This window comes from Myotis daubentonii, chromosome 4, assembly GCF_963259705.1.
Source record: "Myotis daubentonii chromosome 4, mMyoDau2.1, whole genome shotgun sequence".
NCBI classification, from domain to species: Eukaryota; Metazoa; Chordata; class Mammalia; order Chiroptera; family Vespertilionidae; genus Myotis; species Myotis daubentonii.
The window spans coordinates 101,283,343-101,302,864 of NC_081843.1; the positions used below are offsets into that span (position 1 = coordinate 101,283,343).

Consider the following 19,522-nt stretch of genomic DNA (forward strand, 5'->3'; position numbering starts at 1 on the left):
GCTGCCCACACGACGGGGAATGGACAGTGCAGCTGAACTGCCCACAACAGCACCAGCAGCTGACATAGAGCAATCCCTGGATGAAGGATTTTTAAAGTCAGCAGCAAGGTGACCTGAGGGATGGATGTGCAGTGACCAGCTCTGCAGGCCAGGCGGCTGCTGTAGCATCAGCCCCGACCCGGATCTCGTTAGGGCAGGCGTGGCAATGTATTGCGACCAAATCTGACTACCATGAGCAATCATGCCCACGCTTTCCATTAAAACTGAGTTGGAAGATGAGCATCTTCAAGACCCTCTGAGTGTAATCGGTATTTATTCAGGAGGTGGCTGCAATTCTTTAGAAATATGTATCGAGACTTACTCTATGCAGATGATATTTTAAGTGCTTCATGTGTATTAACTCGGTTCCTGTTCACAGAAATCCCATGAGGGCGGTCACACTATGACCCAGGCGTGCAGCTGAAGACGGTGGCACAGAGAGGGGATGTCAAGGACTCAAGGTCAGGCCTGGGCTATGGACCAGGTGGTGAGGCTCGGCACCCTGAGGTGGGGCCTCGGGATGGACCAGCACGAAGGAGATAAGACTCTTGCGCGGGCCATGAAGTGCTACCACAAAACTCCTCGGCCCACCAATACTTCCTGTGCACCAGCTGCCTCCCCCAGCTGCACAGGCAAGGAAATGCAATGACCCAATGCCTATCCATCCCCATTCGCTGACATGTGGGGGTCTGACCGGGACGTGGTGTGCACACCACCCAGCGTGACGTGGACTTTACGTACTCTCTGTGCCAGTCATAAATCTGATGGATGTTGCCAAATACAATCTTGTCTTTTCCTTTCATGTCATCAGGAACACCATCTTCTTTCATAAGTGCCATGTAGCCCTATAATGAAATATTAAAAAACATGTTTATTACATCGAACATGTTTGTACCAAGTGATGGTTTAGTAATAAGGGACAAAACAGACACATACCATGTCTTGTAACCAATTCTTTATTTAAAAACAAATACAAATCCTATATGGAAAGGTCCTTAACTGGCACTTGAACAACACAGGGGTTTAGGGGTGCCAACCCCAGTGCCCTCAAAAACACACAGATAACTAGACTCCTCAAAACTTAACTTCCAACTAGCCTACTGCTGACCAGAAGCCTACTGACAACAAAGTCAATTAATGCATCTTTTCTATGTTGTGTGTATTACATACTGTATTCTTACAATAACGTAAGCTAGAGAAAAGAATGTTATTAAGAAAATCGTGAGAGAGAAAACACATTTACAGTATTTAATGAAAAAAAAATCCACATGTAAGTGGACTAAGCAGTTCAAACCCTTGATGTTCAAGGACCAGTGTGTACATGTAAGCAGAATGGACACTGTCATATTCATTGCCATGGTTTTCTCTCCATGTGTCATCACAGTCCTTCTAAGGGACTGAAGAAGCTTAAATAAATGTAAATGGTTCCATAAAACAAATCATCTTATAAATATTAACTATTTGCCCAGAAACATTTCCTCTGTTCTCAGCATTTCTCATATAAACAGATTTTCTTTTCTTTTTGAATTATTTCCATAATTTGTTAAAGCAGTATTTAACTATACTCTTTTCATAGATTGATTTTTTTTAACAATGGCTGATTAAATATGTTGCTAAATGTGGTTAAAACTTTTATTTAACACACCTGGAATTCAGCCTGTACCAGAACCTCTTAAGTATTCAAGTGACTTCTTTTGCTGTTAACGATGACTGTAGTCAAAGCAAATATGGTAACTCTTTTTGTTACACATTTAACTTACTAGCCATTACTTTAATAGAATATAGACCCCAAAAGCATTGTCCCACACAAAGTTGAAGGAAGAGGTGATAAGATTTTATGCTATAAAAATAGCTCTATGAGCTGAGTTTATGGAGATGATCATGCTCTGAGCTTAAAGGCAGGGAAAAGCCTAGAGGCGCTCCTTGACCTCAGCAGTGGTTTCTGATGGCTACGCAGGGCATAGCAACCTCCGGGCAATGAAAATGGTGAGATATGCGTCCGGGAAAACGATAAGCAAATGGTCTGGTGCATCCACTGACCATTCTCTGAAGCCAGGCAGAATCAGATGGAACTGAATCCACAGCTGGGCACAGACTCTGTTAACCAGTGATGTTTGCATTTCTGTGGTGATACCTACTCTTGTACAATAATTAAAGGCAAGACTCCCATATAAGTTACAATGGTTAGATATCATAATTTTAAAACTTAATTATTAAAAAATGAACATGTCAGGTACATCAGGCAGAAAGAGGCCTTTAAAAGTCTATACTGATTGTTAAGATAATTGGCTCAACTTTATTTTTCAGTAATGCTTTTTTTTTTTGTCAAAAATGTCTTTAAAGCTTTGCAGAAAGTCTCAGTGTTAAAATGTAACACGATACCTCTCTGTGGACTTTAGGGACCGATACAGGTTATTAAATCTCTGAAAACATACCTCTACCACATAGCCGAGGTCCCGCACGTAGTCACGCTCTGTCTCCACTAATTCTTGCAAAACGTAGCTAGAAAGAGAGAGAAAAAGTGTTTATAATCTAGACTCTTCATTTTCTAAAGGAATTCTTCCGCACGTTTGCTTTTGTCGGGGCAGACTCCCCCAGGAATGCGAACATGTCAGATTTACACCACAGAGTCTCCAATCCTGAGTGTCCCAAATCCAGGGAGGTGCACCTGGGTGACCCGAGGGCTGTGGAGGTCACAAGACACTTCCCACTCAGGGCGAACTCCCACCATCAGACCCGATTATGATCAGTAAAGGAACAACCAAGAGAAGCACAGACATAACTTTGTTATAACGCATGACATTGCAGGAAGCAGGCTTTTGTTTTTTAATGATTAAGTCATTGTAAACTTCTCTGAACATACAGGAAAAAAACTTAATACAGAAGTGTTTCTTTTTGTAAGGTTCAGTAACTGCCTAAGGTCACTCAGATAATAGAAGACAATTACTTATCAGCAGAGCACATCCTTACCCAGTTATCTAAAGTCGTTCCTTCCCTGGTTGGTTGGTTGGTTGGTTGGTTATTTCATTCATTCATTCACTCATTCATTCATTCATTCATTCAACCAGCCCACGCTGACTAAGCACCTCCCACGTGCGCACCATCATCTAGGTGCCCGGACACAGCCCCTATGCAGCTCACCAGTGTTCTTTCCCTCAAAGGCAAGTTTAACCCAATATTTATCAGGGCTCATTCTTCTTCTTTCACTATAAGATACTTTACTGGAACAGAGAAACCTACCACTAATATATATTCAGAAAATATTACGGTTTTGGGGACTGAATTTAATTTTACGTTACCTTCTTTTTCTTTCACAACTGTGCATACAATAGAAAGTATGGGAGTTTATCACCACAAATTTGAGGGGATATTCTTGTCTAGAATTTATGAATAAATAAGAATAATTTGTGCCCTGGCTGGTGTGGGTCAGTGGCTGAGTGTTGTCCCACGCACCAAAAGGTCATGATCAGGACACATGCCTGGGGGGGTTGCAGCTTGATCCCCAGTAGGGGGTATGCAGGAGGCAGCCAATCAATGTTTCTTTCTCATCTTTGATGTTTCTTTCTCTCCCTCTCCTTCCTCTCTCTAAAAATCAATAAAAACATATTAAAAATTAAGTTGTGTAATATACAAATGAAACAGTAAAAACTGCAGCGATGGCTGACTGAGCCCTTCGGGGGCCTGAGGGCTTTTCAAGCATACATGCAGTTACTCAGAGCCCCTGGGTCTCCTCATGGCACTCAGTCAGGCATGAGACCCAGCTCCAGTTCTGAAGGTGACAGTGTCGGGAGGAAAGCCACCCAAACAATGACAGTGCAAACGTGTGTCTTACTGCCGCCTCTTTAGGGAGCTGGACTTCCTTTCTTCCATCTCGTCGATGGGCGAGGAGGAGGAGAGAAGCGAGTTGTCTGAAGGGTTGAAGGAGGGGCTGCTGCTGTCTCCCTGGTCAACGAGGAGGGAGCTGGGACGATCCTCCAGCGCCTGAAAGAAATGACATCCCCAGTCCGATTCTGCCCAGAGTCATCGGGGCTGAAATCAGGGTAAGAAAATCTCACACTCAGGAGATACAGTAGAGCTGATCGCAAAATCAGAAAATCTATTTTTGTGAAATTATACAGTACTTAATAACAATCCTCGCAACTTTATTAAAAAACTAAGTAAGAGGAGCTGGATAAAAGAGGAACATTAGAATTAAAAAAAAGCAAGTTTATAGCCACTGAGATAGTCTATTCCTTATTACAAATAATTAGAAAAATATACATGTTTACACCAGAGCACTGCACCCACTTCAAATCCAGAAACTGTCTTTTCAATTATATTCCTGCCTTCTGAAAGCATGATCTGTTCAGAAATGATTGCCCAGTTTACCCCATATGCCCACCCACGTGCTTATTGTGGTCTATGTGGCAGCATCCGCAAACTGTATTTTAATTTAAACAAACTTGGTTTTTTCTGGATGATCTATGAAGCCTTGATGCATACTCTGGTGCACACAGCTCACTCAGCTAACCATGATGCCGGTCTTAGGGGCACTTGCACTTCCTGTCTGTCTCTTCTGGAGGAAGCAGGCATGCTGGCCTCAATTACTGATCCAACCTGCCCCCCACCCCACCCCTGGGATGTTAGTTTCTGCAGGTGATGGTTTTTGTTGTTGTATCTACTGTAGAACCGCAAGCAAAGCTTTGCAGGTGATTTAATCTGGGAGTTAAATATTGGTGACTGCTCTCTCTGGATTAACGTGACAATGATTTGCAGCTGATTGCTTTCTAATTGGTACATATTACTTTTCTTTCTTAGCCTGAATTCACAAAGCATAGGTTATAGTTTGAAAGTTTCCGAAGCAGCCCCGCTGGACGTTCAGAGATGACCGAGAAGTATTTAGCGACTGAACCGGGAAAATGTGCTTGACTTATCTTCAAACAAAAAGCCCAACACAAACTGCAAGAACACAGTATTTCCTACCAAATTAAAGCCTCAATGTGTGTCCTGTTTTCTCCCCTTCAGAGAACAATGCTGACGCCATCACGAAGCACAGCTTGGAGGACACAAAGTCTGTGCATGAAATCGTGCTCATCACACCCACGGAGCTGCGGAAACACACCAACTGCTGCTCTGACTTGCGAAACACAGTTGGGGAACAGGGTTTAATGAGAGAAGAGCACTCGAAGTTTCAAATAGATAGCTATCGACCTTAACTGGCAGCGAGTGATTTGCAGTGAGAGCAGAGGCTGGCCGCCCGCTGGTTCTGGAGGTCCTGGCAGGAGGCGAGTCTGAAGAATGAGGGGAGGAAGCTATGCTCTGCCTCCTGTCCAGACTCCTAGCAGCTGAAGCTCAGAATTAACTCTGCCCACTTGAATGGTGAGAAAGAAAAGGGAGAAATGCCCGAGGTGCCCTCGCCCAGGAGCGAGTGAGGTGAAGTCCTGGACTTTAGTGATGTCCGCGAGGCAGTTTCTGTAGTGGCTGGAAAGGCTGTCTGGACCGAGACATGGCTGGTCCAGACGTGGGGGGGCATCCAGCGAGACCTGGGTGCACACACCGACAGGGTGCAGTCAGGGCTGCGTGTTCTCGTCACATTTATGCCGTCCACTCCCTCAATGCTGCCCACTGCCTCTTCCACGAGCAGCGTGCGAGGGGGAGGCTGCCACAGCCACCGCTGCCTCGGACCCAGGATGGCGATTCGGATGAATTACTTGTGGATCCTCTGCACTTGGCGGTGTTGTGGCGGGTAGGTTCTTGTCAACTTTCTTTCTTAGACGAAGAAAGGTCTTGTAGCGATTCTCTCTTCTGAGGTTGGTTTTGGTAAATTATATCTTAAAAGCTGCAGATTTCATGCAGGTTTTCAAATGTACTTTTAAAGAGTTGAACAAAGTAATGTTATGACTGTTTCAATTTCCTGTTTGCTGCTCCCCTATAATGTCTTATTTTGTGAATTTGTGCTTCGTTTCTTTTTTTTTTTTTCAGGTTACCTGATATCTATATTTTTTGAAAGAACCAATTTTTGGTTTTATATATTCTACTATTTTTCTCTTTTCCAGCTCAATAATTTCTGTTTTTCTCTCTATAAACTCATTCCTTCTGCTTTGGTTTATTTCTTTGTTCTTCTACTATCTTGAGTTAGATGTTTACTTCATTAATCCCCATTCTTTCTTGTATCTCATTTTATACTTAGAACAACGAAGGGAAGAAAACCCCAAAGTCAAATCCCAGCAGCCACTATAGCTGTCCGTTGCTGCTGCCGCATAGCTGACGCTCAGGGAAGATACACAGAAGATACACAATCTCTCAGGAACGTAGACAGGAGAGAGGAGCAAACCCAGGAAGTTTTCTGTTGGTTCTGACTTTTCAGATAGGACGCTCAGGTTTTCGGGTCAGGAGGTTGTTCCTTGAATACTTCTGCATAGGAGTCGAGCACCTTCTCCCCAATCCAATCCATGAATACCTCGCTTCTGATGCATAAACCACTCAGGGTTCAAATCCTATCGTGAAGGTGCCTGAGCCTAAGAGATCATCACCCACACGGAAATGAACATGATGCACGTGGTGGGATGGGCAGGAGCAACTCAGAGTCCCAGGGGCCAGGATAAGGGTGAAGAATATTTAAAAGAGTCACTAGGGTTTTTACCCACAAAGTAGTTCCTGTTCGTCATGGAAGGATCAGTGACAGGAAATCAATGCAGTTATGTTTCTCTTGGACCAGGAAAAAAGGCAGAATCTAGATCATGTTCCCTGGAGGATGGAGAGGGGTGAGTCCATCAGAAAAAGAATAAGTGTGGTTTTCCCACTGGGAAAGAGAGGCATCAGTGAATGTCCACACCACGAACGCTTGCTAGGAGCTTAACAAACCGCACTGCATTCACGGTCCCAGCTCACAGCTGAGAGACAGTAAGTAGGAGAGTTTCAACCCACATCTACCCGACCCCCAAACCTACGCCCTTCCCGCAATGCCAACAACTTTCTGCCTGTTAGCTTCAGAGAGACGTGAGGGTGTAAAGCTGCAAAGGAGGAATAAACCAGTAAAAGGTGAAAGAGACAGCAATAGAACCCCTCTCCATTTAGCGGTCACCTAAGTGACTCACAGCGAACCTCAGCCCACTTAGAGTGGAATGCAATGTAAATACCTGCAGACTACTGACTGGCAGGTTGACAGTGTTGCCTTATAGAATTTCTTGGGGAAACTATTTAAATTCACAGACAAGGATGATTTTCATGGTCATATAACTGATGTGTATGAAAGGCTGTTTTTAAACTGTTTAAGGATGCTTGAAACTCACTGACTGAAATGTAAGCATCCTTTGTTGGCACCATTCATCAGCTGTCTCTCAAAGAGACAGCCAGGCTGAGGTTTAACTCGGTTCCTACGGACACGATCTGTAATTCTTGATCAGTGGCATCCAGTTCTTTCTTGAGTTATCTGCCAACTCCTAGCAGCCTTCCCTGTCTAACTTCCTAACTTTCTGTCTGACTTTGAAGCCTAAGGCATCTCTACCCTGCTGGTTTTAATCTGTGTCTCTTCACAGTAAGGCTCTGCAATGGTGGCTGTTCTACGTTCTGTGAGCCCTTCCAGTGAACTACTGAACCCGAGGATGGTCTTGGGGACCCGACTCTTGCAGCTGGTAGAAGTGAGGGTGGCCTTGGGAATGCCCACTGTGCAAGACGTCACAGATACATTCTGCAGCCCTCATGACCAGGGCACAAGAGCAGTACACGGACAAGGCCCCTGCACTGCAGCGGCACCTCTTCCTCAGAAAGCCTTACCATCTTGCTTTTCACGAGTTCCTCAATTGCACTGACAAGCTCGGCTGCACTCGGCGTTTCGGAGCTGGTGGGGCGGACTAACAACCGAGAAGAGGCCTATGGAAGAAGTTAAGAAAAAGAAAGGGGGGAGGGGAATGCCTTATGTTAGTCACTGGACAGACAGGAAATCCTCCTGCAAGCTCAAGCTCTTCTTAAAAGTAATTCCAGACAAAAAGACCACAAGTTTGTCTTTGTTTGCATTTATTTAAAGTCATCCCTCTAAATTTACAATATTCTGACATGAAGTATTAAATAAAACCTGTCTGGGATACATGTGGAAAGCAGACAGTGTCTGTTTTCAATCCGCAGTCATGTAACATCATAACGCTTTTCAGAGAGGTGCCTGGGCACGGGAGGATCCTAACTGTAACTTTTGCAACTGCTGGCTGGGCTATTGGCGAAGGAGAAAAAAATACAGACTCTGATCAATGGAAGAATGAAAGGCTTACGGTCTAATGAGTGAATCCTTAAATAATCAGGAAACAAAACAAGATACTAAAAATGCCTATGGGTTTAAAAGAAAGAAACGAGGAGGAAAAGGAACCAGGGCAGGCTGAGCAGACAGGGAGGAGGGGGACGAGCTCACCATTTCCTGTGCCATCCACTTCCCCAATCATTAGTGCAGAGTACAGAAGATCTGTGGCCTCACAAGCTATCAGGCGCCGTGTACGGCGAGAGTCAGGGTGCACAGGGTGACACTTAAGGAATTTGGGGGAAGGGCTACTGCGTTCAAGTTCAGTAATTAGCAAACACCGTGTGTTTGCGGATTACTTGCGCTGTTCATCGATTGGAAACTAGAAGGGGGCGTAATATGAGCCTCGCTTCATAGTAAGGGCAGCGGAGATGCATGCGACACACAGCTAGCTGTCCTAGCGATGCACTTCTCACAGCAGACAGTACGGATCTATACATTCACAACGAGGCTTCTACATGTGTGGATTCAGGTATGCACTTTGCAAAACAAATGTTGGCTTGGTCTAATGAAATCTGGAATATGAGGTGAAGAAAACAAGGGAAACAATTCAAATGGAGAGGTAAGGAAACTGAGCCAAAACAGACACAGAACACAAATCAACATAATGCTGCCGTGAAAGTTTACAAAAAGAGAAAACAGAACAAAACAAAATATTAGTCACAAGAAATATACTCTCTGGGAACATCACTATAGACTTTTATAAATGAAGAACTGCTGCTGATAATAATACCCAATGAGGTAACACAATAACCAATAAACCATTTTAGGAAACAGAAGAATATCATGCAACCCACTGTTTAAGTGGAGAAGAAATACTCTTACTTGGTAAATAACCAGGCCTAGCACCTCTCTTTTGGCTGACCATGCAGATTTAAGACATTTCAGTTTTCTGCTTTTAAGAATGGTATAGCTTAGAATACTACGAAACAGCGTAGGGATTGTTAGAGAAATGACGCACCCCATTTCCTGATGAGTCCGCTCTGTGCAGAGGGGTGAGGTCCTCTTTCATCTCTGCTCCCTCCCACCCCCGACAGTGTAGGGTGTGCACCTCAGTCACCCCAAACTCCAGACTCAAACCCAAGCTACATCCTCCAGCCAAGACCCGCAGCTCCCTGACTGCGCGCTGACTGCCAGAAGGGGAGAAGGAGGAGGTCAGTTCTGCAGAGAAGGGGCTGGAGAAACGTCTGCCTCAGGTCAAGATTCCTGTGCGACCTGGCTGGGCAGCGGTTCATCACTGGCCCCGGCTGCCCCCTCCCCCTGTCAGAAAACAGGAGATTCAGGAAGTGATCGTGATAGCACTGAGGATGGAGTCAGGCGAGGAAAAAAGGGAAGAATGGGGAAAACTGGTATGTTTTATTCCTAAAACTTAGCTATTGCAAAAAAACACAAAAAAACCACAAAAAAAAAAAAACCACCAGTGCTGACTTCACAGCACGGTTTTCAGCACCTGACAATTTGGAGGAGCACAGTGGGCCAGGATGTGAGAGGACACGTAAGCCAGCCATCAGGATTCCTGTTTGATATTTTGGGATCTACAATTGGGGTATATAAAATAATTCTCAATTACATAAGAACTCAAAAAACACAGAAACCGATGGACTTGGCTTGGCGCCTCCGCACGTCTCCAAGGAGGAGTTTCGTGGCTCTGAACCTGGACACCTGTCCCCACACTCCAGTGTGATCCTCCTGATTTGTGGCATGCTGGGAAGAGGAACTGGACAGCAACGATCTCATCTGAACACCCTGTGCAAAAGCACCTCACAGAGAGAACAGGCCGCCTGTGCTGGACGAGGAGGCGGGCGCGCAGACAGCTCGGGGCGCCTGTGGCTGCTCTCAGGGCCCCGTCGGGACAGTTAAAGAGGGAGCCTTACTTTAAAAGTGGCAACTGCTGAAGCACCATTAAAAATGCACCGAACATATTATACAAATGCATGTGTGTGAGAAACAGCACATGCCGGCCTGCTACTTAGTCTAACTGGACTTTGTCATCCAAAAGCTTTTGGGATGAAAACTGGCGGAATCTGCCTGAAAAGCAGAATGTTTCCCAGACGCCCTTGGACGGCCCGGGAGTCACCTATCTCCTACAATGAGGCTGGAGCTTGGCAGCTACTGAGGGCGCCCCCGTCACACGGGCGGCCCGGGCCCCTACCTTGTCGTCCTGCGAGTCCGGCTGGAGCAGGCTGTGCTGCTGGATGGCCATGGGCGGGGGCAGGGGCACGGCGTCGGCGCCCTCCTCCCCTTCTTCCTCTCCGCAGCTCTGCATGCCCGAGGAGGAGGACTTGGAGAGCGTGCCGCTGCTCAGGCCCTCGTTCCGGCCTCTCTGAAATGGAACCAACACTCGCTCATTACGTTGTGGGTCCCCACTGTCAACGTCAGTTCACAGAAACGAGCCCTAAGGGGTTAACCAGAAAACTACATGCTGGACAGAAGCTCAGATGGCAGATGGAGAACAATCTTCCCAGCCCTGACGGTAACTTCTCATTCCTTCCTGCAACCCAAGCGCCCTGCTTGCCAACTTGGACGAGAGAAGGGCCATCGAGTTTAGAAAGAACTGCCAATGGTATCTGTTAGGCTCTGAATACATCTCAACTTCGAGAGGAAAAAAACAATCACGTTCAGAAGTTTGAGCCCTAACTAACCCTGATGGTGTCCAGGTCCTCTGGCCCATGTTAAGCTTCCCTTTTGGCACCTCGCTAGTATAAAATTCATGGGCATAATAACGGTGTAAAGAAAAATGCAATCCAAGGTGCATTTTAAGAATCGGAATTATCCCATTAATATCCCTCTATTCTTACTTTTGGAAAAAAATTCAGTTTATTTCTACTAAGAGGATACAGATTTAGAAGAAAGCTGCGAATGCAGTGAACCACACACTCCAGCACAGCCCGCGGCAAAGCGTACGGTGTGTGTGTGTGTGGGGGGGGGGGGGGGGGGGCGCAGCAGCAGGACGCCCAAATCCACAAATAAATTAAACGACACAGAGCTTGTCCTTTCTCTCCCTCTGTCCTTTTCTTTCCAAGCCTAAGAGGGATCTGGGTGGGTCTAGCTAAAGCCTCTGCAGGCCCCTCAGGGACACCACCAGTGCTTCCAGCCCAACTTGGGGATCATGAAAGAATTTTGAATAAAGTATAATTAACCCCACTGAGCCCCCCACAAAAGGAAATGAAAAAAATTCCTGGCTGACCTACCTATATTTATCTTTGATGACAGGGAAATAATCCAGTGTTTACTACTCAGGACAGAGGTAAGTGTGAAAATGGGGGGAGAAACATTTCTCCAGCCTCAGGGGCTGCTGAGACGGGGCAGCTCAGACCAGCACTCCTGGCCTTGGCCCTGGGTGAATGAGGGGGAGAAGCTGAAGCACAGGGCACCCACTTGCTCTAGGGCAGGCCCAGGGTGCCCTGCCCTGGGGTGGGGGTGTGGGTGGGGGTGGGGGTGGGAGGAAAGCTCCCAGGCCTCAGATTGGTTGCAGAAGCCGCATGCAGGTCCTGACCCTGCTAACCTGGAGCAGCTCCTCCCAGGCCTGTCCCCACTGAGTCTAGCAGTCCGCTCCCAGGGGTTCAGTGGGCCCCCCACACTCCTAGGCACCACAGAGCACAGGACCGAGTGAGAACAGTCAGACCAGCAACCATGCCCACAACCCGGAGAGGACGTGCTGGAGGGCTCTGGGGTGCCCGGCTCGGGCTGAGCGGCACTGACCTCTTCCACGGTCTCGTCCTGCGGGGTGGCCGCGCTGTCGTCCGAGTCCTTCTGCGAGCCGGCGTCGGCGCTCTTGCGGACCTCCCTGCTCTTCTTGTGCTTGTGCGCCAGCTTCTTCACGTGCCCGTCGGCCTTGCCGCTGCTCAGCCGCCGCACCGGGCTCGTCAGCCACTTGCGCAGCGTGTTGCCTGGGCGCTTGGGGCCTGGGGAGCTCTGGGCCCCCATCATGTGGGGTTGAAGGGAGGCCACGGAGGCAGGCGGGCTGGCATCGTTACTGGAGACGGACAGCGAGTCTGCAGGGACCAGAGAGAGACAACGTGTGACCGTGTGGCCCCAGTCTGCCCAGTGTCCCAGTCGGGCCATTTACCAAGGAGCCCCAGCGCCGCCCAGTGTGTGCCTCCCCCAACGAGTAGAAACGCCACAGAGCAGGCCCATCCCCCACACACGCTTTTCAAATGTTTCACACACTTGAGTTACACTAGAGACGATTTTTCTCAGGATGTACTGCCCCCTCCAAAAAATCCCAAGTCTCCAAATCAGTATCACTGTCACAGTTTTAAAATGTCATTGTCACGTACAAGGTCACAGGCACTGTAGGATGGGATGTTTAAGTTATTTTCACTCATTTTCTTGATAAACAAAACCCAATAAAGAATGGTTTAAAGAAGAATTTACAGGAAATTAAAAACTCATCCCGTTGGATAAGTGTATTGGTCTGACTCACTCCCAGTGAAGTACATCTCAGTAAAGAAACATGTGTGCATGCGTGTGCGGACTCTGTGACAAACAGCAGCTCCGGAACGTGCAGTGTCGGTGACCAGTGGCCGGGGCCAGGCTGGCGGGAGTGCTGGGCGGCCCACCGTGCCCCTTGCTCACAGCCAGACTTTGGAACTACACAGGCGTGCGCTTCTTTGCTCTCAGTCTCAGCCAAGCTGCCTCCCACGGTGGAGTCCATACCAGCAACAATGAACTAAACAACACATTTTTTAAAGAAATATGTGAGGAGGAGGAGTTCTTCCTCAAATAACCAAAACACTTACAGAAACTATGTCCAAACTTCTCGGATCTCAAACATTAAATGTAGTCAGCTCCGAGTGGATGGTTTTTCAGGAGAACAAAGGAGATGTAAAAAAACGTAGGTAACGGCTGACACTCAACAGACGCTGGGTTATGTGTGAGGCGTTCCCGTACAAACGGAAAACCAGTGACCATGGACGCCGGCCTTCTCCCGAGTCCTCGAACCCGGGCCCTGCCACAGGGGATGGCAGGAGGAAGAGCATTCACTATGCGTATTTTCTGAAATCGTTTGAAGTCTCAACAATAAATGAAACTAAGCCATTGGAGAGGTTCTTCCAGACAGACACCTGCCTTTGCTGTATTTACCTCTGTGGCCTGCAGGCCATTATGTGAGACACTTAAAAAGGTAGGGAGTCACTTCCTCCCAACCTGTGATTAGTGAGAGGCCACAGCCGTTGCCACTCAAGCTCCAGACGCCTGGACGAGACAGCGGGGCCCCGACTAATGGCTGTCCCATTCCTCCCCTGGCCCAAGCCGCCCATGGCAGAGGGTGCAATCGTCCATAAACTGATGAGGCATTTCAAGGAGGGTGTCTCATTCTTAAAAATCTAGATCTTCTCAGAGGCCGACTGTGGTTCCGAACGAATCAAAATAGCATTCTGCTCAAGAGTAATCCCCTCTCCCCCTCCATATGTCTGGTATATGTGTGTGTAGGAACACATTTAACCATACAGGTTTTTTATTTTATTTATTTTTAAATGAGTGACTGAAACACTTCCACATCAGCTTTATTTTCCGCAGGTGCCATCTGGAGGAGGCAGGGGGGAATGACACCATTAAGCTGACATTCAGGAAGCGAGACTACTGAGGGGCTTTCTCAGGGTCTCATAAAGGTCACAGGAAGGAGATGTGCCTCAGGAACCCTCAGTGAGAACAGGAGGGACCAGGAAGTAGAGGGTGTGGATAATCCACATGCCAGGTGATAATTTATTCAACCAAGTACTAACTATTAGAAAGACATGGTGACATATTTCAGTCATTTAATGTGCTGACTCAGAGTCAGGCCCTGTACTTGCCACCTGATGGAGATGAATGATACCCACTTCCTCCCCCCATGGGCTGACCACAGTGTTTCCTGGAGTCACACAGCCTTTGTACAGGCAAGAATGGACACATGCTATAAGTGAGTCTCAGCCTGTTAGAGGTTGAGAAGAAATGGAACCAGGTGGAGTGATCCTGGAGGGCTCCATGGAGGAGGCAGCACTGAAGCCAGCCTTTGAAGGAGTCAGGGCTAACACCCATGTACTAGAGAATGTAAGCTCCATGAGGGCAAGGGCTCATCTGTCTTGTGACTTGTTGTACTCCTAGGGCCTTGCATACAGTAGGTGCTTATTAAGTGCCAAATGGAAACATCAGAAATCTCCAGCCTAAAGAAATCCGCCAAGCTGACTCACAATCCATATGTTACCAGTAAGAACAGTCATTTCTTCAATGTATATGCCCTCCGTTGAATAACTGCCCAAGACAAATACCTATGAAGGTGGTGCACCGGTGGAGGTGGGGGCGACACCCTGGACAGGCCTGGATGGGGCGAGGTGTCACTGATGGAGAGCTGCTGTGATTTTTATGAAACAGGAGGCAGGCAAAGGCCCGAGGCCCATATGCACTCTAGGTCTTTACACTCATAAGCAGATACTCAGACATCAGAATAATGGGGAACACCACCTATGTGAACAAATGAACTGCACATGTATTTCTGTGCCTAAAAATGAGGACTGCGGGCATTGGCATGGGAGCAATGAAGCAGACAACATGAATCCTAAGTGGAAAGAGGATGCCTTCTAGGAATCCTCAGTCTCCTTGTCCACCCAAACTCGCAGGGTTACAGAAAAGTGAGAGAGCTCTTGGCCGGGGTGAGCAGCGAGGGCAGGGCCTGAGCCTGAAGATAGGGACCCGGCGGGCATCCGTGGGAGAGCAGGACCTGCGGTCCATCACTAACAGTTTGGGGACCCACTTAAGAAGGAAGGGAAAAGGGTCCATATCCTGCCAGCTGCAGACAAAGAAGGATCACATTTCATTTTAACCCTCTCCTTGCTTTCAGAACGGGAAAGTCTAAAGATGCCTCTTCGTGTTTACAGTGAACACTGGATTGCTGAGCAGGACTGCCTTTAGGTCAGCGGTTCTCAACCTGTGGGTCGCGACCCCTTTGGCGGCCGAACGACCCTTTCACAGGGGTCGCCTAAGACCATCCTGCATGTCAGATATTTACATGACGATTCATAACAGTAGCAGCATTACAGTTATGAAGTAGCAACGAAAGTAATTTTATGGTTGGGTCACAACATGAGGAACTGTATTTAAAGGGCCAGAAGGTTGAGAACCACTGCTTTAGGTGGATGATGCTCAGGGCGTTCTAGCCTTACATGGGAAAGGAGCTGGTAGTTGTACAAATTGGTTCAAAAGAAAAAGAAATTAGAGACGTCGTGTTCTAGCTTCTCTCTGTGGGCTCAGCCGCATAGGGTTTGGTCCTCTGCACTTCGGAAAGCAGGTTCTTCTCAAAGGAGATCTCCCCTCACCTGGCAGGTTGAGCACTAAACACGGCCGTGGCCTGGATGGACCGTCCTGGACCAGGAAGGGCGGAGCGCCAGGCCACGCTCGGAGTGCTGTGGACCGATGTTCTGCAGGGAACAGCAGGGCTTCCTGAACAGCTCTGCACCAGATCACTTGCCTGACATTACTTCACTCTGCTGGAATATTTATTACTTAGAAAAATGCTAGCAGCAAAGATAAACCAAGAAGGGAATTTTTGTCCATTTTTATTTATTTTTAAAAATTATGTTTTCATTGATTTCAGAGAGAGGAAGAGAGAAACATCAATGATGGGAGAGAATCATAGATCGGCTGTCTCCTGTATGTGCCCTGTTGGGAATCGAGCCTACAACCCAGGTATGTACCCTGACCAGGAATCGAACCGTGACCTCCTGGTTCATGCGTTGATGCTCAATTGCTGAACCTAGCATGCTCAGACATTCTCAAAATCATTTTTAGGTGAAGGATGAATGAAACAACCTACTGAATTACTTTATTCTGTTTGTAATTAAAAAAATAACTTGTCCCTTATTAAGGGGACAAAGGAAACATCAGCATAAAGAGATAGATCAGAACATCAAAGTCATTTAAAAAAATGCTCAAGTGTGTATGAGAAAGCCACTTGTGAGCTGCCTGAAGCCCCGAGAGAGAGAAATCAATTAAAGTAGATTTTGCCTTATTTTGAGGGGAAAACAACCCCAAGGAGACGGCTTCTTGGCTGAAGTTGGAGTTCACACAAAGTCCATGCTAGATTTCTTCTTAAAATAATGAAAAAGCCAAAGAAAGGAGGGCAAAGCTGAGCCCTGACCCTCAGCCCCACAAAGGAAGGAATTCCGCCATGTGAACACACACACACACACACACACACACACACACACACACACACACACACACACACACTCCCCTGAAACTGCTGGGAGAAATCGTCTTCTAGTCCCAGACTGTAAATTTGAGACATCTGTGATTAATAAAGCACTTTAAAAAAAACACGTAAGAAGAAAAGGAAAGGGTCCATATCCTGCTAGCTGCAGAAGAAGTATCACATTTCATTTTAACCCTCTCCTCGCTTTCAGAAGAGAAAAATCTAAAGATGCTTCTGAGTGTTTGCAGTGAAAACTGGACTGCTGAGCAGGACTGAGCCCTGAATACAAACTCCGGCCTCTGACTGACTGTCCCCAGATCTGCCCACTTCCTTGCAGGGCTCAGCGTGTCTCCTCCACTGTCTCCACCGCACATGGCAGGGGCAGAGATGTTTGCTGCTGTGTTTATGCTGCGCTTTAGAGTTTAAAGCCTGCCTTTCCCTTACAGTGCTCACTTCACAGACCAATGGGCATTCAGAAGCAAGGGGCTGAGGATCGAGGCCCCTGGTGGGTCTGCACTGGGCCTGGGTATCTCTCTCAAGGCCCCCATGTCCTGGTTGTGAAATGCCTGGCTCCTCACCCGGCTGCTGGGGGAAAGGAACAAAAATGTCTTTGTAAACTGAGAGCCTAACACGCGGATGAAGCAATACTCACATTTTTGCATAGAAAAAGCAATCGCAAAAGAGGAGGAAGAAAGCAGGACAGAGTGGAGCTGGGACATGTGGAAGGCAGACAAGCCCCCTGGGCAGCAGCAGCAGGAAGACCGGGCGAAGCTTGCGCCCTTGGACGGCTGGTGTCACAGGGCTTCACTGTCCCTGCACGTCTGCTGTGACAGGCCTCCCGCGCTCCACACACCGTCCGCTCAACGCGCACAAGGGACCCACGCTGACCGCCGCCAGTCATGCCTGATGAGGCGCGGCCTCCACACAGATGCACGCGTTCAACACCGGGAGGCTTCCCAATAAAGGGCTGTCTTGCATTTCTAATTCTCCTCCAGCCTCTCCCGGAACAATTTTAACTGGCTCGTTTTAAAGAAAGGCATGCCCATCTTTCTGTCCACGGGCGGTGTTCAACCCTATCTGCCCAGGTAACAACGCCAGGATGTCGGGCACATCCGCTCTGACCTGGATTAGCCCAACTCAGGGCTCGGCACACGTCCAATGCAAAGTGCTGATTACATTCTGGTCGTAAAGACTTAGAGAAATGTTTATTTATCAGTGACTGCGATGTGCCAGAGAAAGATAACTCAGTCTGTGTTCCAACAGACCAGGCAGGGTTTAGTGAGGGGCACTTAGTCTACTAAACCTTTGTCTTGTCAAGAATTCAATTCAGCAAACCCATGTTTTTATTTAGAAAACTCTTCTACCACACCAGGAAGGCTGACATACACATATGAAAATCAGATCTGTAAGTGACTTATAAAGCAAAGAGCAAGTGACTGTTAGCTTAGGGCTGCTGCCTGGGTTGGTCCAGATATTCTAGAGCAAATTTTTCTGTGTAAATGACTCATCTTTATGATTTTCAAACTGGATTTTAATTCGCCTGCTTTTGGGATCAAGGTAACCATTTTTTTTGGAATAAACACAAACAAACAAAATAGACCATAACACACTAGAAATCCTTACATAAAAAGTAAGGTGATCTGTAAATTATTCTGGAAGCTGCAGTTCCAGGAATCGTCTCTCAATCTTAACAGTGATCACTTCGTCTCCATATGCGAGTGCTAGGTGTAGTGGCTGACAAGGTTTGAGGAGTAAGTCGAAGCTGGGGTATTACTTGGGGAATTTTAGGAAACTGACCTGTCCAGATACGGTCACACTTTTGGTGATTCAGAATATAGAATTAGGTCTTTCTAGAATACTTTTTCAAATTTAAATCTATACCCTATTTGTGAATGAGTGTCTGAAAACTTGATTGCTTTCTAGTTTTTCATTTTAGGTATTACTTTACTCTTTCCTATGTGCCGGCCCTCTTCCAGGTGCGAGTCGGCCCTCTTCCAGGTGCGAGTCAGCGATCCTTACTTTGCTCCAGTGCAGACTAAAAACGCATCAGGGGCTGAAATGCAGACTCGGACTGGGCACTGCATCCTCACCGAGTCGCCGCTTCTCTGCACACACCTGCGTCCAGGTGTTCTAGGCTCCGCTCTGGGCTGTGAGTCTCACATAAACTCATGTTAACTCGGGGAAGACTCTTTTAAAAAAGTTAGAGGCTGTCCAGAGGCACTGGACACTAGTTTTGCAGGATGAGCATGGCTGAAAATGAGGCAAGGGAACATTGGGTGAGCATTTTACATTAATTCACAATTTGGTGAAATATTTCACTGTGGGTCCTTGATGTGAAAATGTGAATTCTGTGCTTGCTTTCTAATATGATGTGAAAACAGAAAACATGAAGGAGAATAAATTTCCCCAGCTTTCTTAAAAAAAAAAAAATCCCTAGATTCAACCAGAGGTCCAGCACAGCAGGGCCCACGCTCACGCTGTAATGAAGAACACATGGTCCTTGCTGCCTGCACACAAATGACCAACACACTCACTCCCTGTGCGCCCCGCCCAACTCACAGGGGAGCCCTCACTTGCAGCTCACCTCCTGGACCCCTGAATGAAAGAACACAATATACTGCAATCACGGGTATTAATGAAAACAGACTCAACAAGAAACAACTGGACTCAATTAGAAACAATTGCTCTACCTTCTTGTGGAGGCTGAAAGCAAGGAGTGTGGGTGCATGCACACAGCAGTTTCCCTGTTTTGTGCTCTAGTCCTAGGGGCCACGTTATGAACAGAAAACAGCCTCCTCAACACCACCTGACCAGGAGCAGAGAAACGAGGTCTGTGACATCCATCTAACCTAACAGAACATGCAATCTCGATCTTCTACTCTCAGAGAACCTAAAGGCTATTCTCAGGGTGGTTTCTGAAGAGTTAAAACATTACATAATTGTTGGAAAATATGCTTATGCCAACCACCAAATGCAAAACTCCAAGCATCACTTTTCCTCTCAAACTCATGCTTGTGAGGGGAAGGCTGCCAGAATTTCTAGTCAGG

At 47.1% G+C, this 19,522-nt stretch overlaps 1 protein-coding gene across 7 annotated transcripts in view; it reads right to left on the reverse strand.

The window, feature by feature from the left end:
* The window catches only part of TRIO (trio Rho guanine nucleotide exchange factor), a 314,559-nt gene that overhangs the window by 26,093 nt on the left and 268,944 nt on the right, over positions 1-19,522 (reverse strand). For 4 of the 7 annotated variants that reach the window (XM_059694767.1, XM_059694770.1, XM_059694772.1 and 1 more), the window contains exons 35-40: positions 12,008-12,300; positions 10,458-10,628; positions 7,795-7,890; positions 3,872-4,020; positions 2,475-2,541; positions 781-884 (exon numbers count right to left, since the gene is read on the reverse strand). In XM_059694767.1, the coding sequence (XP_059550750.1) occupies positions 781-884; positions 2,475-2,541; positions 3,872-4,020; positions 7,795-7,890; positions 10,458-10,628; positions 12,008-12,300 (880 nt within the window). The other 3 variants (XM_059694768.1, XM_059694773.1, XM_059694774.1) reach the window with 3 other exon arrangements.